At 40.5% G+C, this 27,215-nt stretch overlaps 1 protein-coding gene across 9 annotated transcripts in view; it reads left to right on the top strand.

Moving 5' to 3' along the window:
* The window catches only part of TJP1 (tight junction protein 1), a 187,772-nt gene that overhangs the window by 108,122 nt on the left and 52,435 nt on the right, over positions 1–27,215 (top strand). The window contains exon 1 of one of the 9 annotated variants that reach the window (XM_021532012.3): positions 11,288–11,456. The exons of the other annotated variants lie outside the window; for them this stretch is intronic. Coding sequence (XP_021387687.1) covers positions 11,424–11,456 — 33 coding nt within the window. The 5' untranslated portion in view covers positions 11,288–11,423. Of the gene's footprint in view, positions 1–11,287; positions 11,457–27,215 lie in introns of those variants that run through there. 9 annotated transcript variants of the gene reach the window in all.

Raw genomic sequence — 27,215 nt, 5'->3', positions numbered from 1 at the left:
CAGCTGTGCGGTGCCTTCTGCCCCTTGGTGTGGCCAGAACCTTGGTAGCTGCGGTGCTGCCGTCTCTTGGAGGCAAACACTGCAATATAATTGTAATAATGTTACGTACAGGGTGCATTTGTTCCATTTGCAATACGCTGCAGCAGCAGGGTCATTTCTGAGAACACTGGCGATGCAGGGAGCGGGGCTGCGCTGGGTCCGGAGCGGGGCCGGGCCGGGCGGGCGGCGCTGCCCCGGAGCTCCGCAGGCGCTGCCCTGACTCAGCGGCCTCCGGAGTCCTCGGGCGCAGGGTGAAAGTTCTCCTCTTCTCCTTCTCCTCCCACACAGGCTGGGGAGCCCCAGAACTGTCTGCAGGTCCCCCCCGGACAGTGAGAGGGACTGTTTGTCCAAGGGGCGCAGCCCACAGTGAGTGCACGCTCTGAGTGAGCAAGAAACCACTGCCAAACAACTTGAGACGCGCGACTTCCTCGAGTGGCTCTGTTTCCTTACACCCAAAGAGTCTTGCAATAAAGGACTGCATACCTTGGCTGAATTAATTTCAGTTTCAAATACAAGCGCCGTCTTTTTAAAAGCAAGGAGCATGCTGGTGCTTTAGAGTGCTATTTTTCATCCTGTCTGGAGAATAATAGAATCCCGGTAGAGCAGGATGTCCCCAGATGTACTGCTATGTACTGCTCCCCAAGCTCTTCCTTTCTCTGACCCCGACTGCCACACAGTAGTCTATCGGTGGGGCACTGGCCATCCTCACTGCTGACACATGACAATCTTTTTGGAAGGAGAGTTGGAGGAGGGTCATATAAGGACTATATTTGCCTTTTCAGTGCAGGCGGGAAGATGGAAAATAATAATTTTAATTTAAAAACAACATGAAGTTTATCTGCATATATGACACATACATTTGAGAGACCTCAATCAACTCATCCTTGAGACCAGTGAAGTTATTTTTGCAGTGGCATGGAAAAGGCTCTAATGTAGATACCCTTCAGTTACACAATCAACTCTGTTAGCTTAGAAACAAAGTACTAATTTTAAAATGTAATATGATACCTAATGAAAATTTAATTTAAATTCAAATAGCAATGTTCCTGTGCTCACCATCCAGCTCGAGTCATGACATTAAATCATGTTTGGATAAGATCTCATTACTTGTGTTGTAGTAGCATAAAGTACCAAGACATTGACATGTTCTGAAGGCTCATTCACCTTATTGCTCTCCTGGCTCTCAGGTTGTACAGGTTGTACAAGATGGGGCTTGTGCTGCTGCAGGGAAGCATCACTGGTCACACCCTTGTCTCTGGGCCTTTTGTGACCATGCATGGGTAAAGCTGACCCTGCATGTATATGAGCAAAGGTTTTGCCAAGCTCACATTTTATCTGTTAGTTTCAATATAACGAGGGCAAGCTAGGGTAATATCTTGAGCATTTGCAGATATAATAAACATGGTGCACGATTTGCAATCCTTCTCGAATATGCTTATGTAGGTAGAGATTGTTTCACTGATTTTCCCAAATGTTCTAAGCACTCAGTGGTTACCTCTCTGATTTATTTCTGTGCCAAGAATAATGAGTGTGTTAACTGCTTATGATGCAGCTCTGGCTGGGGAACAGAGAGAGGAGGTTTCATGTGAGTTATGGCAATACTATAGTGTTCATGGGGGAAAGATGCCTCCACCTTCTTTCCTCTTCTTGTAAATCTCTGTCAACCCCTGCTACCGCTTCCAGATTACAGGGCTTTTAAAGAGAAATAATTAATTATCTTCATTATCAATTTGTCAGGGCTATTAAGGCCTATTAAAGCAGCCCAGGCAGTGATACAGTTAGAGAAAGAAAAACGAGTAGGCTGGAAAAAATTAGTCCATACTGTAAGACAAGTGTACAAAGAAGGTGTTTCTTCTAGTAAAGTAGTTTTGGATGCTTTCTGGGGTGACCTAGGGGCTAGGCTTGTTCTTTCTTTCTTTTTTTTTTTTTTTCCTGGTCTTGACATATATTATTCAGAAACCAAAGAGATGCCCATTTGTGAAAATAGCATATGAGTACCCTGAGAGAAATATTTAGAAGTAGTATGCAATCTACTTGTCCAGCAGTGCATGTCTGAAAGGCAGCAGTGCATGTATTTGATGTTAAATGTCAGTATGACACATAGCCAGCAAAGAGTCATAGGGTTGATTTCAAACTCTGTATTTATAATTGGGTCATAGGGAGAAAAAAAGAATAAAAGAGTCTGTTTGGAAGGCTGCTGCTTCTAATTAAAAGCTCTTGAAAAATATGGGAAAATGAATAAAGTTTCTGTGGAAGACCTTCTTTAAAATACTTCTTACATTTATAATAAGAAATTGTATAAATCACTTCAGCATCTTGTTGTCATCATATTTACTCATCTTACAACAGAAGTCAGAGTATTATGTGACTCATGAAGTTTGCGCACTTAGCAAAAATTGGTTTCTCCAGCTTTGAAAAGGCTTTCAGAAATATTTTCTAGTTAGGGAGCAAGTTTTATAGTGAGAAGCTGCATCCTCGATTAGACTAAAGCATAACATAGGAAATACTCAACAAGCTTTCACACAGGGGGATTGAGGGAGTGCAACCAGCCACACTGCCTGGGCTTCACTGGGAAACCTGCTTTGATGCTTGTCCTTGCTTTACCTGCTTGGAGAACAAGAAGAATTTCAGTCCCTAGGCTCTTGCTTTAGCACTTTTCACAAGTATTATAATCTCACACATTTAACAAGGGATGTGACAGTTACAGTTTTTCAGCTGGCACACAGAGTTGAACTGACAGATGTGTAAAGAAAAGATTTAGCTAATGATATTGATATTATGTGGATTCTGTGAGGCCTAAACACTTGAATGAGAAACAGCCATCCAACTGTGGTAAATATAGCATTGGCCCTGTTAGCTTTGAGCTTTGCACGGTAAATATTTTTGCTTTGAATCCTTCTGTACTGACTGTATAGGTTTAGCTAGATTAAAGCATTGTTCTGGTTAGAGCCCCTGGGCTTCACTGTAATATAGGTTGTGGAATGTGTGCTCCTATACTAAAGGGATGGTTTCTCTGGTACTGAGGCAGTCAGGAGAATTTCTGACTGTGTATTTCTTAGATTTAAAGTTGGAATTTAAGTAAAGATACACGTGTAGTAATATATATTTATCTTACCAAATACTAATGCTTCCTGGGTAATGTACAACCAGTTTTATCAGAACAGAGCTGAGCCCTGACAGTCCTGGAGACAGACACCAGCTGTGAGTTTCTCTGAAGAACTCCTGTTTTGGCAAATGTAAATCAGTTTACAGATCTGTTTGCAGTATAGGTGCCTGAGAGCTGAACTGAATCTAATCCACTGAGAGAAATGAGTGAAGTTTGGACTCTGTATCAGTATAGGCAGTGTGATAACTCATAAAAAGATCTCATTTAGTACTTCACATCTTTTTGAACCTCTTGTTTACTGTGTTAACCATCCAGCATTACTCTGTGGTCAGAACTTGATTTTGTAAATTTTGAACTAAAAAAAATCTAGTTTTTTTTCTGAAAAATCTCTTACTGAAAATGCATTACAGGTTGCAGTTAATGGGACCAAGTGTAAAATGCCTGCATGCTTTTTGAAGGTTCTGAATGATTCAGTGGCAACTGGTTTCACTGTGCCTTTATATAGCCAATACTGTATGAATCTCCAAACTAAAAACATGAGATCTAAGAATGTCTTGCACATGCATGATGGCATACCATCCAGGAGTACTGGAAAAATGTTCTGCAGCTATCCAGGGAGTGAAGCAAAACCTCCTGTCTCACATGAGGTACAGGTGCCCTACCTCTGTAAGGCAGAGGATGCCTTTTGCCCACAGGTTCAGAAATCTGCAGGTGAGGCCATCTCTGTGCTTGAAGTGCAGGTAAATGCTGTGTGCGTGTAGATACATGGTCATGCTACCTTTGCCAGTAAATTCAGCTTAAAAAGTCCCCATCTTTGACTACTTATTCCTGCCCCTTTGCTCCAAGGATAATTTTTAAACCAGCATCACTTGAGATATCCCCATACAGAGTTAGCAATGCAGCTATGGAGGGGGTGACAGGGTGCCAGAGCAGGAATGAGTGGCCAAGTCACACGAGCAGAATGTGGGGCTTTCATCACGTTAACGTTGCACACTGATTTCATGGGCTGTGACACACCAAAGCCTAAAAGCCAGCCCGTGACGTGCTTTCCTTTCCCCTTTCCTGACAACAACAGGTCAGGAAATAATGCAATATCCTTCCACACTAAGCACTTTCTGTTCTAGCAGCCTCTCCTGTAAATTGCCATGTTGAAACTGTTACATACACTGAAAACTTTTAAACTTATTTTAAAAACTTGTAGCAACATTTATTTATATAATTAAAATGACTAATATTAACCAAACTGTAACAGTTAAAGATGAAATAGGGCATGCTGCAAAACTTGTTGTCCCTGGAAGCTAAATTTTTCTATTGATTTCTATTGACACAGCTAAAATATAGTATCACAGATTATATATATAATATCACAGATAACCAGATATCTACTTGCTACAGACTAAAAGTAACTGAAAACTACTCTTAACTTTTAAATTGAAAGTATGTGGTGCTCAATGAATGTGTCTTAAATAAGATCCCTTGAGGGGGTGGTCTGAAGTATTGAAATATGGAGTTAAAGTTCATAAAAATATGTTCTGCTGTAGTGTTTTAAATCAACATACTATTTTATGCACTTGTGTCTCAGGCTTATATATTTTAGAATTATAATGGCTTTGAAAGGGAGCCCCAAAAAACCATCTCAGACTGTTAAGAAACCTTCAGGGGGAACAAACAAGGTAACTTGAGTTTCTTCCAGTGACACAAAGAGCAATCTTTCTTAAGTGCCTTTTTTTAAAAAACTGTTTTTAATATTTGGAGGTAGAAACAAAAGCAAATACCAAGATGGAAAGGGTTCATAACCCTATGGGCCTGACCGTCAGGATCTTACTCACCTTACTTACCTCCTCTAAACCTTACTGAAGTTGCTCTTGTAAAGCAGGTGCTACTGGGACAGAGCTACCAACTAAGGTAAAGATTACACTGGAATTAACTGGGTGTAAGCTACTGTTCCTACTTTTAAGCATATTGTTAGATCCTTGATGGATTTGTGCCTGTGAATTTTAAAAGAATAGATGGAGTCTTGTACCAGTTGTAATAAGAAAGGCAAGAGGATAAAAATAAATTTGAGATTCTAAAAGATGAAAGCTGAGTAGCCATAAAAATAGATTACAGGTTATAAAGTTCAATAATCTAAGTTTCTACATTTTTTTGCAATTATGCAATAAAGTCTTTCTTGGTGTGAAGAATTAAGAAGCAGCTGAGCTCACACTTTTGCATCATTATCTATAAACACTTTTACCAGTGTAACAATTTTCTGTATATATTTTTGTATTGAATGTAACAATTTTCAGTACATATTTTCATTTTCTGTATCTATGCCCTTCTCATTAACAAAAATGAGTCATGACAATTTCCTGTAGTACTCACTGCAACTCTGATAATTGTGCTCAAGAATCTGTAGAAGTGATCTCACCTTTCAAAACTATCTGGCTTAGAAAACCACACCTCTGCAACCTCCTGTCCTCCCCATCTTCCATCCTTCTTATAGTGGTGATTCTATTTGTGTTTCAGAGAACAGTTTTGTCACTTGTATCTTGTGCAAGGGTTCCTGGAAAATTTCTGGGTTTGAATACAGAGTTGTTTGCCAGAAATGTAATTAAATGAATCAATTTTGTTAAGCTGGCCCTGGACTGCCTTTAGAAATCACTCGGTGTTTGTAAGTAACAAAGCCGTGTGCCTTCAGTCTTCACTTTTACTTTCTAAAGTTGCCTGTGCAGTTAATCTTTGGTGCATGTTGCTCGTTGTCTGGGCAAGGACTTTTTAGGATGAACTGCTAGTCATGCTTTCTAAAAGCTAAATTTCATAAATAAGAATTCTAGATCCATGAAGCTTGTGTGGTGCTGTCTGCAGTGTGACTGTTTTGGGGGCTGGAATCAAATCAGCACTGAATTTGTGCCTGAAGTCTCACAGCTGTCTTTGATTATGTCAACAGTCCCCTCTCTACTAAAAAAAGCTGGAGAACTGTTATAGTTCCGAATATCTGACATTTTGACATCCACTGGCTACTTAACAGTGAAGCATTTTGTAAAATCAGCCTTGATCAGCTGCAGTGCATTGAAGTTTACAGTCCTGTTCATATAACATCTGAGATGGGAAGTAGATTAGTTACATAACTATTTCTGTAATGAATTTCTGTAATAAATTAGCTCTGCTGCCATGAAGCACAACTAAAACTCACAGATAATATTTTCTTCAACAGTAGTCTCAGATTTTATCACTACAAAGTTATACAGACGACAGTCTCTCCAAGACCTGGTCCAAACCATGGAGATGAGTTTCTTTTTATAAGGATATCCCAAAATGATAACCAAAGAGACTAGATTCAGCTCTATAGTGATCCATTCTCTAAGTATTTTAAGGCTGAAAATAATGTTGCATTGCCTCTGAAACCTACTTTTATTTCTATTTGTACATTTCCCATTTGCTTACAAGTTGAAGTGATATTCAGGCTGAAGAGAAAAAATGTCCTTGCACTGTGTTAAACCTAGTACTATTTTTAAGGTGTTAAAAAGGAAATAACAATGACTTTAAACAGCAGGAGTTAAGACAGGCACCTGTATGAGCACGTTTGGTTTATTCCCATTTTGAGCAGATCCAGCCTCTGGAGTGTACTTCAGGTATGTGCTTTAACCTCTTAATGAGAGGTGAAGTACAGATTTTGGGATTTTGTCTTTGTCCAACTGTTCCCAGTATGTGAGAGGCAGTGAATTACTGGAAGACTCTATTCCCTGTATATTGAGGAACTGTCTGCAGTGTTTTCAGAAGAGGCACTGCAGTGATATACAGCCCTTCAAAGAGTCAGTAGGTACAGGAACAAAGCTTTAACTGTGTGGAAGTGGGAGGAAGATAAGAATCATTACTAGGCATCATCACTATTTTAATTTTTTCCTTAGGGACTTGATTCATCAAGACACTGAAGTTCTATGTAATTTTAAGGACATGGATTTCTCACAGCTTTCTTTACACCACTTTTTTACATCTTGAGGTAGAAACAGATACTTTCTTCTCTTGTGGTTTATATGGTGAACTCTAATTTTCTCTTCCCCCCCCTTTTTTTTTTTTTTTTTTTGTTCTTGAAATGCTGAAATCATGTATCAACTACAAATACAGAATGTACAATATCAATTAACTGCATGACATAATTGATAATATATTGGCCTATTTGATGATATATTGGCAAGACTACCTCACAGGGCAGCAAAACTGTCTGCTATCTCTGAAAGATCTCACATGAATTGTTCTCTTTCTGAACCACACACACCACAAAACCCACAGGAAGTTGTCTCTGTAGTGGCTGTGGTTCTGCAGTTTCCTTCTTCCCCATCTTTAAGAGGTCACAACACTTCTTAAAAAGTTAAGTCAACACCAAGTAGAGAATGGACTTCCTGTTCTTGCAGTGTAACAGATACCCATGCCCTCAGAAAGGATTCACACAACTGACTGTCCTTCTGTGTCCTTTGAATCAATGTGGGGTTATGGTTTGAACTTATTAAATAATAGTTTTATTTTTAGGTTTCCTACCAAGAAAATATAATAGTACTTTTTTTAGACATCTCCCAGTAGCAGTTATTTAAAGGATGAGCAAAGCACTTGTTTTTCTTCAGCCCTTGACTTCTAAGACAATTTTCTGTTTAAAGATAGGGGTTAAAGATAATTCTGTTTTTTGGATTTACATGGGTAGAATCAGAAATATGCTTTAAAATTCTGATCTCTTAGCTAACAGATGGGACTTGCTATATAACTGTATCTGACTGAATGTATTGTATATATAAGGCATATATATACCAAAACACTAACACATACATATCTCTTGCTATATATCAATATATGTATATAAATATATAGACATCTGTTTCTTCATTCAAGATTTTTAAAGGGAACACATAAATACACTGGAATCCTAACAGTCTTAACAATATATAACTTGTTCTTTCAGACATGAATTTTGTTATATTTATTTTAAAATTTAAAAATTCACTCAAGGTTAAATAGGACTATAAAATTCAAAGTTATTTGCATTCTAGATAATAATTCTTTGTTGACTTGGCCAACATTTGATTTGGCATTTTCAATACTGTTGATGGTAGATTTGCTTGTGAGCAATTTGTTAATGAAGAGATGCAGAAATCCTCCTGAAGGAAGAATTTCAAAGGACAGCAACATGATTCTGCTATTGCTTTTTATAAAAACAAGCAAAACCATTCATTGAAAAGAATTTGTATCTACTGAAAAATATATGCATTTTACCAATGCTAATAGAATAAGATGATGTTTCTGGCTCCTCTAATTTGCATCAAGAGTAGAGATGAAGATTTAAATAACCGTTGGATGGAAAGAGAAGGAAGATGGTAGAGGGAGGGAAGGAAAAAATAATAAAAGGAAAGAGGGAGGGAAAGAGGGAGGGAAAGAGGGAGGAAGGAAGGAAGGAAGGAAGGAAGGAAGGAAGGAAGGAAGGAAGGAAGGAAGGAAGGAAGGAAGGAAGGAAGGAAGGAAGGAAGGAAGGAAGGAAGGAAGGAAGGAAGGAAGGAAGGATGGATATCCTTGGTCTCTGTGGGCCAAAAGAGTTATGCATATCCAGCTGTTTTGAACCCCTAGCAGAAGTCTTTCCTTGTTAAATGGTCTCCGTCCTTGTTAAATTCAGTGTATACATTGATAGCATGTTTTCATCCAATGGATGATTCAAAAATGGCACCTCTACCTTTGCTTGCTTTCCTTAATATTTTTCTTTCATCTTTTTATTCGTTCCCCATCTTTCTCCCAACATTTTAATAACTGGTTTTCTTTCCCATGGTCCTTCTCCCTCGTTGTAGGGAATCCATCTCCACCTCTGTTTGCATGCCTTCAATCCTCTTTCATTCCCTTGCCTCATCTTGGTTGATCATCATCACTCTTTGTACACAGCCTGTAGGTCTTGTCTACCCTCCCCAGAACTGTTTAAGAAGAAAAAGATGAAAGGGAGGGTTTATTTTACCCTACAGTTTATCATGTCACCCTCCCCTGAGCTTCTTTTCATGCGTCTCTACACCTTGAAATCTTCCCCCTCCTTCCTGTTGTGATCTCAGCCTTTTCCTTCCTGCCTCCTCTGGTGAATACTCTGACAGTGAAGCATGTGGGCATAAAACCCGTCACATTCCGCCTTCTGCGTGTGTAGATAGAGGTAAAAAAAATAATCTGCGGCTCAGTCACATCTAGCAATGAACAAATAAAACATGTGCTGTAGTGTTTTCATGGAAGGCGGCAGCGCAGGGGCTGTGGCCGGAGGCCGCGGCAGAGCTCCCGTGGAGCCGGGCCCTCGTCACAGCGCCGGGCTCGGGGAACAGGGGCGAGGCCGGGCACGGTGCCCCCGAGCTCCCGGTGTGTCACAGGGCCCGGTGGGCTTTCCCCGCCCTGCGGTGGAGGAGTTGGCCCTTCCCCCGATTTCGGACTGCTGCCTTGGGAATTTGATTCAGCTATTTCCTGGAATATGAATCTGTTTATTTTCAAAAGAGAACAAACGTAAAACTCGTACAGTAGCTTTGGGTAGGGCGTTTCTTGGTGGAAGAGTGATTTGGATCGTTGAATTATTGCCTATTAAGAATTTCAGTACTTCTGGAGATTGCATGGAGCACAAAAGCAGGTGGTGACACATAAATTGTACAACAGCAAGAAAATCGTGGCCCTGATACCTTGGCGCTTACTGCAATGTATAGCTCATGAAATGTTTGCAAAGTAAGTGCAAAGTACTCCCATTGTGGTTTGGGATTTTTCTCACCTACTTTTCTTTCATGGGAACTCTATGTACCTGATTAGTCATGCCACTTGTGCTCTTATCTAATTCTAAAGAGTAAATTAATCAACGTCATAAACTATGCACCGTAGTGATATGAGTAATAAACAATGTGCCATCTTTTCACTGGGGTTTGAAGCACTTTAATGGGTGATGCTTCTTGAAGTCCTTTGGTTAACTTATGACTTGGCTCTATGAAATTTGGGAGTGTGCTCAGCTTTCTGTGGCATGAGCTATCTCAAAAGTCAGAACTCCAGCTGCATTTTCAGACAGCCTCATTGAGCATGGGTTGGGCATCCAACGCCCAAAAGTAAAATAACATCTTTAAAAGCCTTTCCTTTTAAATGGTAAAAAAAACCTGCAGTATTTCTCTTAGTGCTTAAGTAAATACTTACTTTGTAAAAGGCACTAAAACCGCTTTGTGTAAAATACTGGGAAAAGTTTATTTTTCAAAGCCACACGCAGCAGTTCATGGTGCTATAGGAAATGCTAAGGCTATGCAGTCACCACTTTAAAGCAAAGCAAATCTCCCAAGTTGTTTTCTTTTTGTGTCTTTATTGCTTTTATCTCAAGAACAAAATGTACAATAAAGGAACTCGAAAACTAACGTCCCGCCCCTTCAAACAATGGGCAAACGCAAAAGCAGGTTTGAGCCCGCGCTGATCGACATCCCAGTTCTGCGGCCGGCTCCAGGGGGGCGAGAATTCCTTCGCCGGGAGCGCTGCGGGACGGCGCGCCGCGGAGAGCGCGGCCCCGGGCCCCGCTGAGCGGCCGCGGCCGCCCCGTCCCGCAGCCCCGCGGCGCTCGGGGCGGGCCCGGTGCCGGTCCCGGCCTGCTCCGCTCGCCGCCTTCAAACGCCCCCCGCGCTCCCATAGGCTGCGCCGGCCCGGCCGCGCTCGGCCCCCGCCGCCCCGACCATGGCGCGGGGGGAGCCCGCGGCCAGCGAGCCCCGCGGGCGGCCCCTCACCGCGCCGCGCCCGGCAGAGCCCGCGGGGCCGGGACCGGCCGCGCCGCCGCCGCCGTTCCCTCGCCGTCCAGGGGCCCGAGTCCTGTGGCAAAGCGGGGGCAGGCGGCGGCGGGGCGGGCAGTCCCCCCGCGGCGGGATGGGCCGTGCCGGCAGTCGGACATGTCGGTGGCTGCGCGGGGGGAGAGGCACGAGGCGGGCGGGCGGCGCGGCCGCTGAGCGGGCGGGCCCGGGGGCAGCGCGGCCGCTCCCGCGCTCCGTGCCCCGGCGGCGGAACCGGCCCCGGCGCGCCGGGCGCCGCGGGAGAGACACCGCACTTTTATCAAACTTGAGTCTCTGCTCCCCTTCCTCTTTCTTCCTCTCTCCCTCCTCCCCCGTCCCCGCCCCTTCCCTGCCGTCCTCCTCTTCCTCCTCCCCCCCGCTCCCTGGGATGTTTATTCGGGCGGCTGCGTGAGGCGCGGGTGGCGGCGGCGCCGAGTTTCTCTCCCCCGGCCTGAAGAGTTGCAGGCGCGCACACGCTCGCCCGGCTCCGGGGGAGAGAAGGAAACAAAATGTCTGCCAGGGCCGCGGCGGCTTCCACGAAGGTAAGACTCGGCCCCGGGGCGGCCGCGTTCCCTGCCCGCTCCGCTCCTGCGGATCCCCCGGCGCGGTTTTCCCATTGCCCCGCCGAGCCCGCACCGCGGTGGCCGCGGCTTTACCCCCGCCCGAGGGCACGGGCTAGCGCGGACCGAGGAGGTGGGCGAGGCGGGCCGGAGCCTCCCGGCCGCCTTCCCGCAGAGCTTCCCTCCCGCCCGCCGGGCGGGGCGGCAGGTGGTCCGCACCCCCGGCCCGGGCCGCTGCCCCGCCGGCCGCCCCGGTCCCCGCCCGGCCGCCCACCTGTGGGGCGTGCGGGCCCCGGGACGGCTGCGGCAGCGGGCCCGGCCCCCGGGAGAAGCCCCCGCGCTCCCGCCGCTGTGCTGGCCGTGCCCTTTTGTTCCAGGCTGGAGCCGGGTAGCAATTAGGAAAGGCTCAACCGGGAGAGTCCAGTACTACGGGATTTTTTTCTGTGGCCGCTGAATCAGTCGGGGTTGATTGTTGCTGACATACGGTAAACAGCTTTGGGGCGGCAGTAATCCGTCAGAAACTTGTGCCGGTCCTCCACCTGATCCGTAGGTGTTGCCGGTGCAGGTGCACGTTGCGGGGTGTGTACTCTGACCTCCCCCGGCACGGCGCGGCGGTGAGTAATGCCGAGCGGCCCCGGGGTGAGAGGTGGAGTTAGGAACGCTCAACAGGTTATTTCTCCTTCGTGTAAAATTAAAGGTTTGCTTTGAAACTAGTTGGAATTTGAATTTCGAACTAATTTTTCGCTTGTGGCGCCTGAGTAGTTGCTCCGGCTTCAGCGCGACGAGTTCCCGTCGTGTGTGTTAGCTGGTGTTACCGGAGCTCGCTTAGTGCTGTTTGCTTTCGAGTGAAACTACGCGGTTTCGGTCTGATGTCACTTGCTGGTATGCACTTACTCAGAAGTGGTATTCTTCAGGCTGAAATAAAATCTACACCTTAGTGCATTGCTACCGAAAAACTTAGGCGCTTGAGATACTAAGTAACAAACTTACTCTAGTTGTAAGACACTGTTAGCTGGCGATTTTACCAACTCCAGAGTCTTGAGAGGTGTGTTCGAGGCAACCTCAGCTTCCAGAGTGGAATTTTAAAAACTTAAGATCTAATGTTGACTGCTGAGTTTCATGCCTCATTTTAAGTAAGCTTCCGGAGGTATTGAATTGCATTTTAACGTACACACAAACGCACTTCAACAATGAGTGTTTGTTGTTAGAAAAGTAACTTATTTTGCATAAATTTCACATTCCTGCTATTACCTAGCTATGGAGATAGATCAAGCATACTTTTTAGCCATTTTCAAATGCATTTATATTAACAACAAATAGGAGTTGAAGATAAATGATGTCTTGAATAGTGTGTTAGAATTCTGCTGTGTGAGGGATTGGAAGAAATTGCATCAACTTAAATTTTGCAGATTTTTTTGTTTTGTAAATTCGGGGTATAAAATTCTCATTTCTGACTCCAAAGGCTCTCTTAAAATACAGCTATTTTGTGAGGCTGTGGACAGATATTGCCTTCCACACATGCATGTACTGTCTTGAAGTGTTTTTCTATTTTTAAATACGGAAGTGTATTTAAAGTTGCAGAAGTGTACAGAAAGTGTATCTGTTTTGGCTGTAGGCTGGTGTACAGACTGTGTTAATTGGAAGTTGTATCTTGCCACAGCAGTTATTTGAAACTCCTTTTGCTCATGGTCATATCACATTGGCCCTTGGAGCTTGCATACATGCATACAGTATCAGCCAAACTAATTATACTGAAAGGTATGTTAATTTAAGAATGTTGCAAAATATAGTCTCACTGGGGTTTAACTCTTCACTGGGATGCTTTCAGATATATGGAAGTAATGTAATTGAAATAGCATATCTTTCTTGGTAAGAAAACTAATTTTTAAGTCCTGTGACTGTCAGAGTAAGTTCTTCATCTGTGATAGCTTTTTATCAAAATTAGTTCTTACCTTTTTATCTCAATCACAGAATTGTCTTTAGAGACTAGAATCTGATGCATACAGTTTATGTGAGTTTAATTGTCAAAACAGAGGTGCTTTCAGTCAATGGATTATGTTAATTCTATTTCAGTCCTTAGTTCCTGCACCTCTCTCCATGTAGTTTTAATAGTCATAGACAAGGAAATTAAAGAGTATTTTGGAAATACTAGAATATTGCGGGATTTCTGTGTTCACATTCCGGATTTTGTTTCCTTTAATTACCCTTTGGTTCCAAAGCTATCCCTTTGGATGTGGTATCTGGTTTCTCATTTTTGGGGTTGTAATGCATTAAATGGTGAATGGTTTTCTCTTAACATTTACTTAATATACTTTTGAGCTCTGTGTCCATATCTACAGTTACATTGGCACACTTAACAAAAACCTAAAAAAAAGTAGAAATAAAAAATTATTTTTGATTAGCTGAATAATTCTTACTTGTACATGAGATAATCTTGGCTGCTGTGATAGATTATGTTATACCCCACTATCAGCAGTCTTTAACAAACAGTTTCACTGCCCTTCAGTTTTAATTACTTAGCTTTTTTCCCCTGCTGTGCTGTATAAGAATGTGGTTTTATTAAGGTGTTATGTGTTTGTTGTAGCTGTTGGTAATATACAATAAAAAGTGGTGGAAAAATGAAGACTCGCTGGAAGTTTAATCTGGTCATGGCTGTTATTTCAAAATTTAAGGGGCCTAATCTCTTCTGATGTCTTTTTGAGCTGTACTAATGGAGGCTATGGGAATGACTGCGAGGGTCTTAGTAATGGATGTGAACTTCCTTTCTGCCTTTGAGTTGGAGATGCATATGTAGTCCACATTGGTAGAAACACCCAAACCAAATGAACAAATCAGCCTGAAAAGCTTTTAAATTGTAAATATGGGGATAGAACTTACTCAATCCCTGAGCCTTTTGAATGCTGAACCTGAGTTCTTGAAACTTCCTTCTATTTTTAAATACATTCATGAAGAGTATTTCAGTCTTTCACCTCAGCTGTGTAACTAATTGAATTTTGGTTATTTTAACTGGCTTTCTAGCTCCAAGCATGTATCTGTTAACTACCCCTTGAATCAGGAGCTGAGAACATGACTGTTGATGGTTCAGGATATACTGATTGCAAGGACTCCTTGGTTTTCTGTTTTAGAGGCAAAGACCTGTGGTTTTTGTAATTTGGGTTAGCATTGTACCCTAAATCTTACTTGGAAACACCAATGGATTTATTTCTTGTAGAGCATATATGTGCAGATGTTTTTAAAGTGGTTTTTAATTCGGTCTGTGAGACAGCTAAGTTTGGAGCAGTATTTTATTTTTCCCATTTAAGTCTGTATATGGGCACTGTAAAGCAGATCAGTTATTCTTTGGTTGTTTCTGAGATTCTTCAACTGTAACAACGAAGAAATAAATATATAGAAAACATAAATGGGAAAGTAACTGATAATTCAGTTTAACCTAAGAATTTATCGCCTATATGTAAAAAAGAGCCTTTAAAATACTGCGTTTAATTTTGCTACTGTTTCTGTAAGTTGTAGCAAGACCTTAGGAAATACTAATTTTAATGTTCTGGTAGGTATTTTTCAAAGAATAATTTATGAATTACTTGTATTTCAGGCTTGGATTTTCTTGAATTCATTGTTTCAGTTAGGCCTATCAGCAGTTTCAACTACCAGCTGCTACTTGAGGTGCATTTTTCAGTATGACTTTGGCTGCAATGTGAGAGGAGATGCAGCTCCACACTTCATAGGTCATTATGGAGTGTATTCTGGAGTTTGCTTCTGGTTCAACGTGCAGCAGAAAGATTACTGTAATGTAAACAGAGCTTGAAATCTGACAGTGCCTGGCAACTGGCTCCACCTTTATAGAGTGGAAAATCAGTAAGACCTTATCAGTGTTCAGCTAGCTAATCTCTGTGTCAAGGAAAACCTGTAGAAATGGGTTTCTGTACATCATAGGTATTCTAAGATGCACATTGTGCTACTACTTAGGTTCCATGAGAATAGATACTGGGCTTCTACGAGTGATTAAAAAAAGCTCAAAACATAGTATTTTGAATTTGTGCTTGACATCAAGAGTAGTTACTGAGCTTGAATATGTGTCTGTGTTCAGACTGCAGTATACCATTGTTGTCAAAACCTTCTGGGTACTCATGAAAATACTTGGTTTTTAACTATTCAGCATAAGGTACTGAGCTGGTAACACAACTGTAGCTAGTCGACCACTCAAGCTCTGAATTGTGCCAAATATGTTGAGTTTATTATTTGAAGTGCTATGCAAAAGCATTGTCTATCTCAGGTCAAAGTGCTCATCTGAAAGCTTTATTGAAAGTTGAAGTTCTCACCAAGGACTCAAGTGTTCACCCATTTTTTTTGCCAATAAGCTTTTAGTGTGAAATAAGATCCTCCTTTCTGTTTTCTCCTGTCATCTATACCCTGTGGAAAGGCCATGTCTTGTGTACACATTGGAGTAGCAGGGGAAAATCTGATTAGTCACAGTGTGGGGGGAGTAAAGCCATGTACATGTCCATTTCAAAATTAATAGTCCCAACATTTGGTTTGTAGCACTGTCAAATTCAAAGTGTCAGTTTGAGTTAAAGGATAGTATTTGAAACAAATGCTTTTACTATTTTTGTTATGGGTTAAGAAAGACATTTGTCATTTATATCCCCACAAATACTTTTGTGTTATCATGGTATAAATACAACAAAAATGAATATCAAACTATGCTCAGTGTTTTCTCAGGCAAATACATTAGTAATGACTTCTTCACTGAATGTACTGATTAAGCAAACAGCCGTAGGGAAGTCTTAAAATGAATTCCATGATTCTGTGCAGTGTATTTATGCTGAGTCCAAAAAGTCCTGAAATGAAAACACTGTCTTGTCTTATAATTATGCTATTTTAGGGACAGATTATTTAAATATGCTCTGTACAGTCATAAATAGTAGGGGTGCTCTTGTTTCAGGGCTGTGATGTGCTTGAGTGAAGGATCTGGGAAAATGGAGGGACACGTTCAGCTGAATGTTTAAGGTCCAGCATGATCCCTTGGAAGCTGCAGAGTAACAAGTGCTGCTGAGGCCACAAGTGTGGTGACTTGTCCAGGGACAATGGTGTCTGCTTGGTTATCCATGGGATTTTCCTGGTGGTGTACTCTTAGACAACTCCTTAAGCCCCAAGCTCTGTGGACTGTTTGGGTTATGTAGATGGGCTACTGCAGGGCTGGAGAACTGCCCCAGTGTGTTCAGGACTGGGCACTTGGCTTACATTTACTATTCCTGTCTCTATAGGATCTTCAGCAGTTCTTTAGAGGTCTTTCCTGCATCTGCACCTGAGGATTTATTTGGACACTTGAAAAAATTAACTGTATTGTTGGCGCTAAAACTTCAAATATTGGCTGTACATTAAAATGTATTTATTTCTCAAGAGTATTTGGTAAGCTCTAATAGGATTCTTGTTTCCTAATCCATTATAAACAGATGTTCTTCCATTTTGTGGTGGGGGAGGGCAGCCTAAATTCAGTAAGATGACAGCAGAAGGGAGTGTTGCATTGGAGAAGTTCACATTCTTAGGAGAAGTGGGCAAATGTGACCTTTTTGGCCTACATAACTCAGAAGATGTATGGTTAACTTCCCATAGCAGAGGAAACAACAACAGAACTTAGTATGGCTCTGATGGCCTTTTTGTCTCCCTGCCCCCACATATCCGAAGTACTGATATGCTGAAAATAGAAATTGAGCAAAAGTCGGCAGTTTGTTTGATTTGGAGCTCCCAAGGCTGTTCTCAGTAAGGACTGCACTGTGGAGCAGCCTTCCATCTTCCCAGCATTTGCCTTTTACATTTGACTTCTTCTTAGGAACTTAATTATAAAATCTTCCCCTACCCCTCCTGAAAAGGCAGTAATTAGTTTTCAACTTGTGATCCTTTGGGACTGTTTGGGCAGTTCCTTGCCTAGTTTGAATGGGGTCCAGTAACAGTGTCTTCCCCTCTGCCCCACTGGCTCAGCAATCACTTTAACAGATGGCCCCCTTCCCTGTATCCAGCTTAAAATGTTTTTTTGTAAATATTAAGTGGACCTGTTCCAGCTATTTACACTCTGGGCTGGTGACTGTTTCTTAGGATGCATCCAGATGGGAGGTAGAATGAGCAAGGTGCTTGGAGACTTGTTAATACACTCCAGAACATATGGTCAAGCGTTTGGACGCAGCTCTGGGAGGCGAGTGTGTTCGGCTGAAATAACATCCCCTGCCCTTTCCTGCAAACCTTCTTTAGACAGCCATGGTGCTCTTGCAGCACCATTAATGACTTAGTTATATTCACCATGTATTCAATAACACAAAAATTACTCAGAAGTAACTTGTGGCTGCAGAGACACTACTCAATTTTTCAAGTTAATTAAAAGGAAGTAATAACCTTAAATTATAATCAGAAGCAGTAGCATAATGAAACAGGACAGCTTGTGAAATTTGAACAATGATGTCAGTTTTTCTATTACTTAAATTACAGCAGTGGTGACATGACTTTGACAAAGGACTGACCTGGCACATATTGCTATAAAAAGGTGTATAAAAATATATTTAAATGTTAAAAAAAAAGAAAAAAACAAAACAAATAGTACGTACACAGATGCTTTCAGTTCATTGAAAATATAGTAGTTGTAAATTATGTAATCTAAAGATTTATTGATTTTAATAGAAAGTCACAGTTGGGATGACTATAGCTGTAAAGCTCTAGAAGTAAATTTGAGGTGCTACTTGACAATGTGGTTATCAATTAATTAGTTAGTTGTAATTTGCATGGAATCAATACAGTACCTGGGGTTATCTCTGCCAATTATTGTTTATCTGAACAAATTCCAAGACTGTAGTAAATACATAATTCATGTTCATTTTGGATGACTGGCATCCTCAGAGCTGAATCTGGGAAAAGGCTAGATCACATTAACCCTCTCATCAGGATGGTTGTTTAGAAACTTTTTCGTGTCACTTGACCCAGCATTGTTCCTACATGTTATATGGAAAAAATACTCCTTTGCCCATGAATGCCTTCACATGAATTAGTTTCTCAGCAGAGTTAGGTGACAGGGATACTGGCTTTTCCTGTAAACCTGGACTCCTGAAATAAGTTTTTCACTGGGTATTAAGATCTTAAAGCCAAGCTTAAAGGATGGCTTTCTGACAAAAGAACTTATGTTTCCTTCAGAATTGAAATTAAGTTGTGGAAAGTGATTGGCCATTGCATACAGGATAAACCTCTCTGTTAATAACCCAGCTATGTAAGAGTGGAAATTCCTGGAGTGTAATCTCATATGATAGAACTAAATGCTCTTGCATTTTGATTGGGTTTTGCTCTCTATGGATAATGTAGCCTGGATTAATACTCCTAAAGCAGGGAGCTTTTAGCTGGGAAGTACAAGAAAGGTATACAGGTTTACAGAAACAATGTTGATGGCTTGAATGAAGAACATGTTTCATCTAAATCAGACAGAGTGCTATAGGAGGTATTTTTTCCAGTGCTCTGTGGTTTGTTTATTGTTGGTAGTTCAATGGTAAATCCACCCTAGAATTGCCCAGGAAAGTGCTGAATCTCAATTGAGGGGATCTGTTGTTTACATTGTTTGAATACCAATGTTAACATAAAAGGTTTTCTTACTTGTTGTGTTTATGTGCAATCAGTAAATGTCTCTGTCTTGGGAAGGTGTGTAAGGAATAGCAAGGAGCCAGTGTTTGAGAGTTATTGATGTAGTTTCTCCTTTAGAATAACCAGTGGCGTTGGATTTTTTTTTAGTTCCTGCATGATGAGGGCACATTTTAAGTTGGTTGCATTATTGGAAGGACTAATATTGTCTTTCTGGCTGTAAGCTTAGTTTGGTTTAGATTAATGTGAGATTTATGTCCTGCACTTGAAGCTGTGCTAGCATTATAGTTTAAAACAGGCAGGAGATACCTTTTAAACATAAATGTGTTGTTTCTGCAGCATGTGTTTCACTAGCCTGAACTTCTAACTGCTTTTAGCTCCATTTTTTAAAAGTCAGCTATGCCTTAAAAGTACATTAAACAAAAGCAAGCAGCTCCAGAAGAAATACCGCATAGGTTTTCCTCTTTCTTCTTTATGATGGAATTAAAATTGAGAATTTTTGCCTTGCTCTTTGTATTTGGTTTTTCTCCCTCCTGTGTGAATGCTTGAATTCACCTGTAGTGAAGCAGTAGAAGTGGAATTGTTAGTGGTGTGGTGGCAGTGGAAGCAGAAGGTGCAGCAAAAGGGCTGCATGGGACAGGGTGAAGGAGCTGGGGGTGCCAGGACAGATCCTGTGCCGGGAGCCTTGGGGTGGGCTCGGTGGCTGCATTCCACTCAAACATGTCAATCAAATAGTGGATCAAAACAGTTTAGATCATGCCTGTTGGCAACTAAATGGCAACATTTTTAATCTTGTAAGATGGACTGGTAGATCTTAATTTTGCTTTTCTATTTCTAGAGAAATCTGTTGGTAAAGTCAATGCCCAGAGCCTCGCTTGGCTATGAGTAAATTGCTTGGGATGTTTATAGCTGGCAACAATAATTTTTCTTTTCTCTGATAGAAAGTACTGGTTTTCAACTGGAACTAAACCCTTACTATGGAAATTGCATTTTGCTTGCTCCACCTTTTGACTTCCAGAACAGGACCTTTTTTTTTACTTAATTTACTCTGTAGTAGTTGCAGTCTTGCTGTATTTCAAAATTAGTTTTGTAGGAAGTATTATTAAGTACTTCCTACAAAATAAAGAATATTTTGGAACACTTGTTAAGAAATAAAACAAACCTTCAAAGGTATTTCTACTTGATAAACTACTACAGATGATTCCAAAATTTTGTCAATAGTTTTCCCTCTATCAGAAGAGCATACTTTGATGTTTTTATGTTCCATTTTTTAAAAATTTGTACATTATTCTGAGTTTCCTGGATATGCTTACAGTGTAGAGGTTAGTATGTAGTTTACCAAAACATAATACCTAAAATCTGCCTTTACTGTCCTAGCCCCTCAAGCAATGTGATTATGTTGCTTCCAAGTGATAAGCCAAGGCAATTTACAGATTACTGGAATGCTTGAAAACACTGACCTTTCAGGTCACTCAGAGCACTCCTATTATGCAGAGATTGCTGTGGCACTGTTGTAATGTGCTGGCCTGTCACATGCTGACTAACTTGCAGAAAGCTTTGATGCAGCTGTTTTAAAAATGCTTTTGCTGACTGATAGGCACTTAGGCTACTGCCTGTGAACAAAGCCAGCTCTCATTCCATGATTTTCGCCCCCATTTTCTATAACACTTCTTCTCTGCTGACTACACACACAGTTATCCGGGCCCAAGTGTTGACTTGTCTCCATTTAAATTGTATTTGTGTTAATTTTCACTTCAAAAATAGTCACGTGTGTGAGAGAGATGCGGTTTGTGTGGTTTATTCAGAGCTGCTGCAAACACGCAGCCTTGAAAAGTTCATGCGGTGGCTTTAAAGAGTGGGTGGATTAGGGAGAAGAAAGTGTGTGTGACTGGGCAGAGCAGGGATTAAAAAACAATGGTCCTTTGAGTACAGTGGAAAGTCGTTTACTGCAATGTAGCATATATTCTGTAGTTGTATATTCTAATATCTTTTGTCGAATTGCTGTGAAGAATAAGAAGAATTTGACAAATGTTTCCTTTTAGTGTCTGATGCTTAATGGGCATCGTGTGGTGATTGTCAGTAATGTCTTAGATATTAAGACACTGGACTAGAACACGAATAGATAGTAAGCTGACTTGAATTTTTTGTTTACTATCTTTAATTTTATTTAGTTTTATTAATTGTTGATAGATCAGGTGGTGCCTGAATTGCAGAGATCATGGGAAGAGGAGAAATAAGTACAAAAGAATAAAATCTTTAATTCCAGTAGCCAGGTGAGACTGTTAGAAGGATACATTGTTTTTTATCTCTTCCACAAAACACAGAGAATCCATATTCTCTCTGGAAGTAAGGTGCCGGATGTCTGGGGGAAGTAGACTTCTAAATCAAGACTCTTCATAAGAACCATTATAGCCTATTACCTATGAAGGCAAGTTTAGCAAGTCACAATTTAATCTATATTCCAGGGAATAGGTTTATATTTAATATATTCTATTGATTTTTTCAGATTCTAAGCCTGTTAGAGTTTAGTGCATTTGGATCAAAAACTAAGCATCTCTGCTCTATTCTACTGAGAGGTGGAAAATAAAGATGTAACGTCTGACTGATGCTGTATGTATCATGTATGGCATTTGATATAATTCTGAGCTTCTGTTGTGCAGCATGGCATCATTGTCTCCTTGTTTGGGGGAAGTGTGACATCAGGAATTCCCCTGTTTACTGCAATTCTAGTAACTGCAAAATACGCACAACCTGTGTTAAGCAGTAGAGTTGTGTATGCAAAGGTAAGCACTGGTGTACTTAAAACTGCCTTTGCTCTTTGACTGTGTACTATACAGTGACAAATGCACTACAACATAAATTTCAAGTTGTAAAAGAATGTAATATATTTTTACTGCTATAACAATGCAGTGAAGAGAATAGAATGAATAATGATTTTACAGCAGGAAACTGAGCAGTGTAGTTACATAGTGAGTGTTTTCTTTTTTTTTTTGTATGATCTCTGTACTTCTTGTAGTAATTGGTAGGACAAAAATATTTGGGTTTTGTATATATTTTCTTATGTACTTCATAGCTGCACCTTAACTTTCAAAGAAGAAATCATTCTCCACAGCTCAGTTCAACATGTGTTAATCTGGATCAAATGGCAAAATTAGGCAAAAAGTATGCATAACTTACACATGTTGATTACATTACAGTATCTTTGACATTATTGCATTTCAGAAGAAGTGACTTCTGAAGGTGTACCTACAAAAACCTACAAAAATGAGTGGAAAAGATGCAACTAAATCAATACATTGATACAAGAGGTACAGGTTTAGAGATTTTCACTGCACTTAATTTTTGCCTGCAAAGCATTAGAAGTTGCGTGACTGAAATTATGGGTATTATCAGTCAAGCTTTGAAAAACATTCTGGCAGTAAGTTTTGTTTTGCTGTTCAATTCTTGCTTTAATGATAAAATTGTACTACAGCTATCTTGGTTGGAACTACTCTTTCACCTCTCACCTTTCTAATGAAGTTTTTTACTGATTTTATCCTCGCTTATTTAGTCCTTAGGATTTTTTTTCCAAAGAATAATCTAGATTAAATGGTTTCTCTGCAAGCTGTGGTCTCCTGATAGGTTTTTCCATTGAACTGACTCATCAAACAGATTTGTCTGGTGTCCTAAACCTAAACTCTTCTGGTTTCTTACTCACTATGGGGAATGCTCCTTTGAAAAAAACTATTGCTTGCTGAATTCGCAGGTTTATAGATAACTCAGTTGCTGTTTTCCCCAGTAACTCATTCTCAGTGACAGGTGACTTGATAGTTTTTTGGGGCAATAGTTGACTGAACTGAAGCTATAATCTGGGAAAAACAGGTAATTCACCAAAATTATACTGGCTTTTCAGCTGTTAACCAGTTTCTTCTCCAGCTGGTTAGATAAACAACTAGAATGTCATTCATACTTTTCCATTTCAAAAAATGTGCTGAGTGAATGAAAAAGACATCTGCCCATTAAGCACAGATGGGAAATACTTGCTAAGAGGTGGATTTGATGGGTAGCATCTCTCAGTAATTATGTATAGACTTTTATTTTTAGTCGTTGTGTTCAGAGTTCCTCTTCTGGAATACTCTACGTGCTTCTCATCTTCACATAGCTTGGCTTGCAATCAGGGATTAATCTTGATGAAATTATGATTGAGAGAGCAGCTTCTCATCGGTCTGGCTATGCTTGAATTACTGCATAGTTGATTTATTTCAAAGTTGAATTGAAGCCATGAGATCCACTATTACATTGTGGACACGTCTTGGTGTAGTGATTAAGTTTGGGATTCTTCACTTAGTGTGTCTTATCTGTGCAGAATCAGAACAATGTACTTGAACATAATTCATTTTTCTGTTTCCTTTTATAAAAGATACCAAACTGTCTGCTATAGAAAATAATTTGTGATGTATGTAAAATGATTTGTATTAGATATTTAGGGCTGAGAGTAAAGCTAGTTCTTCAGGCCTGTACAGACAGGGAGACCACCAGCAGTTTAACTTGAAAAGCAATTCTAAAAATGCCATGACATTCTCCTTTATTCAACCTGCCAACAGAAATCTTTTGGTATCACTTACAGTGTGCCTAGATTTCCATAGATTTTTCAGACATACATTATGGCTGTCAAACTTCTACCAGTATTTACTGGGGTTTATTGGTTTTTTTTTTTTTTTTTTTTTTTTTTTTTTTTTTTTTTTTGTTGCTAAGCACTTGTAGAGTGTGCAACTGGTTTGGGTTTTTTTTTTTTTTCCTCTTTTCAATATTGAAAACATGTCTATAAAAGTAACACACGTGTTTAAATAAGAGCATTAATTTTGGTCATGTTGGATGATGTTTTTTGTGGACTGGTGTAAGTGGTTTAGGCTAAGGGTTCTTTTAACTTCCACTCGAGGAGACTGTTTTTTTTTTTGGTGGTAGGGAAAAGAGCCCCTAAAAGTATTATGGAACAAATGTAAAGTGAACATCTAAAAAATGCTTTGTAATTTAAGTTTACCATTCTATTAGCCTTGTTTAGGCTGAGTTCCAAGTGCAAGCTTCAGATACTAAAATTCTGTGTTTTGATGCTTATCACTTGCTTACATGAGAAGCTCAGATTTCATAGTGTAAAAAGTGTGTACCCATCTCTAATACCAGTAGCAAAAGAAAAAGCAAACTGAAAATATGCTTGTATTGTAGCCTTAAAATAAAGAAAACTTAAAATACTGCTTTTGAAAATTATTTCAAAGTAGTACTGATGTTTGCATTTAATTGTACAGATGCAGTCATGTGTTCTATGTAGGTATATGGGGCTGTAGGTTATTTGAAATAATGTTAATCTGTTCTGTCCCTAATTCTTTACTAATGTTACCCTTCCTCCAGTTTGGAGAGAGGAGCAGAAACTTTTCACTTCTGTGAAGTGTCACTGCCACTGGTCTCAATCTTTAGGTCTGTTAAGTTTGTGCGTCAATAATCTGCACTATTGTTGTGGTAAAGCATGTGTTGTCTTTGATCTTTTGAGGGTAAACAGCACTGACTCCTAAACTGGCGATGCATTGTCAAGGAAAAGGTTAACAGTCTGATAAATGCATGTAAACTGATAATTGGTACCTGCTCGGGGAACCTTAGGGTGTTCAATTTGTCAGGACTGGGCAGCTAAAGTCCTTAGTGTAGTGTAGTTGCAAGATAAACAGAGGTGGCATGGGAAAAGAGCTTTTAAGTACTTCAGTTTTTTCCTGTATTGTCTTGTAATAACTTAGTTCCTTAAAAGTCATGAAGCAATCCTAAAATTACATTGCTGATTTATCTGAGGCCCATGTTGTCACAAAATTGACCTTTTGCATCATTTACTTGCAGATGGCAATATGCACCTGATGATTAGGGTGCTGGTGGTAACATCCAAGGGCAAGAGTGTGGTACAAGTGGAGTTCTGCTCTTGAAAGAGTTTAATTTCAAGAATTTGAAATTAAATGACACAGTTTTATGTGCACCTTCCCTCAAGAGCCAAGGTGCTGACTCACATTGGGCAAGAGCGTGGAGTGGAAGCCCTTCTGCCATTGCTTTGCTTTTTTTTTTTGTGGAACAGATTTGAGCTAATGCACAGCAACGTGAACAAATATTTGCAGAGGGAAAAACACAGTGGGATTTCTGTTACCCTTTTTCCTTGCTTCTTTTTGAACTTTCTCACTCTTGAGGTGAATTTGTTCTCTTTTGTTAATTAAAGTCTTAGCATGCTTTAGAATGTGAGACTTAAGGTAACAGATGGGGAAAGACTTAAACATTTACACTAGTTATTTCCCCTGGTTTGTAACCTTTTTGTTATTTTCTTAGTATTTATTGCATTCAGACTGTTGAAGTTCAGTAGAGCTGCTTTCTGTAGCACAAGGAATGCTGGGGCAATCCAGGGCTGAGGTAAAAGCTGTGTAAACTTGAGTGTGTTTTCAGGTTGCAAACTGGAATGTCAGGTTATAATTCTGCAGATTTTACTTCTTGCAGTTTTTAATATGAAATATAATCAGAATAACTTTTAAAAAAGAGGAATTTGCTCTTGTTTAAGGGCTTTGGGTTTGCCAGCTCCATTTTTAAATATGGCTTGAGGTAGCTAGAAGATGCAATTCTGTAGAAGCCCAGTGCATATTTTAAAATAGCTTTGATCATTTCTGCCCTCATAGTTTTCTTGCATACTTGAGAGTGCATTCCAGAGTGGTGATGAATGGACATGATGCAGTTTTGGTCAAGAATATAATCTTGTATCATTGATACACATGAAGTTGTGGGAATAGAAGCTAGTGTCATGTGGTTAAAGCTGTTGGTGAGGCAGTTTGTTCCACTGAAATGAGTGTATTTTGAATTGCTGATGTAAATACAAAAGTAGCTTTGTGACCATTTTTACAGTTAACCTTTGGCTTTCTGGGTGTGGCTCTTTTTACCCCTTTGAAGGCACTGTTTTTAGGTGTAATTGGGCTTTTTGTCACCTTAAAACTGAATTTGGAAGTGGAAGGTCAAGATGGAACTGCAAAAGGCAGGCCTTGAAGCTATTTGATCTGAAAGATTGTAATTTTAGGTAATTTAAGCTTTCTGGATTTGCATATTGGTTTTATGTAAAGTTCAGTGTTAGTTTGTCTACAATGGTGGAAATAATTTTAAGTCTACCAAGTGGATTTTCATAAGAGGAATTGCTTTTGAAGGGTGCTGTTTTGCATGGTATGCATAAGGCAACTTGCTGCTAGGAAGTTCTAATCTGGTCAGTAATTGTTCTTGAGCACGTTAGTGTATTCCCTTGTTTCATTCCTCTACTTTGATGTGCAAACAGGAAATAAAGAAATCCTAGCTGAATGTGTGTAGGGTGGGATGGGAACCGATGTGGTGCTTATGTAAATCTGAATACCTACAGAGGTCAGCTTGAAGCCTCTTGTCCAGTCAGTAATTACTCTGTCATTTTTTCCCAGTGACTGTAGCCAATGTCTCTTCTGCCCTCTTCATGAGAGGAGGGAAGGAGACTGGGTTGGCTCCTGACTCAGGCAGTCAGAAATGGCTGGGGTAATTCTTCAGCCTGGGGCTCACTGGAGTTCAGCTATGTGGAGTGGGGCACAGATGCAGTCTGTAAAAGAGAAAATCCAACCCCCAAAAAACAAGAACATGGTGTTTTTAAAAAGCACTTAAGTTAGTATATAGTGCTTTGTATGCAGCTTTTCTGAAGAGGTCTGGTTGTGAACCACTGATCTAGTGAAAGGCAGGGGTGGGACTGCTGCCAGTAGTAAAGCAAAGAGGAGAATTTGGAGCAGGGCAGCTGATGGTACTGGGCAGTATCTCAGGCCTGCTTTTAGTGCCACTTGTCCAGTCTTGGCTCCCCAGTGGAGGTGGTTTCATTGCTACTCTTCAAGATGAGGAGTTATGATTGAAATAAAAAGGTGTTTTGGGTGGTGGGGTCATCCCTGTTGCTGCTGCATGTCCTTTTAAGGACAGGGGAAAAAGCATGGACATGTTTTACTGGTTCTTCTTGCTTGCTGCTTCTTCTGGAGATGCTGTTATATTCTCTTGTGCTTGTTAGTGGCCTTGGCTCCTCAAGATAAGGGAATAGATCACTTTAAAGAAAGGAAAATATTAATTAATTGGAAGTTAGAAAAATGT

Source organism: Lonchura striata, chromosome 11, assembly GCF_046129695.1.
Source record: "Lonchura striata isolate bLonStr1 chromosome 11, bLonStr1.mat, whole genome shotgun sequence".
NCBI lineage: Eukaryota > Metazoa > Chordata > Aves > Passeriformes > Estrildidae > Lonchura > Lonchura striata.
This window is presented reverse-complemented; position numbering and strand designations above follow the sequence as displayed.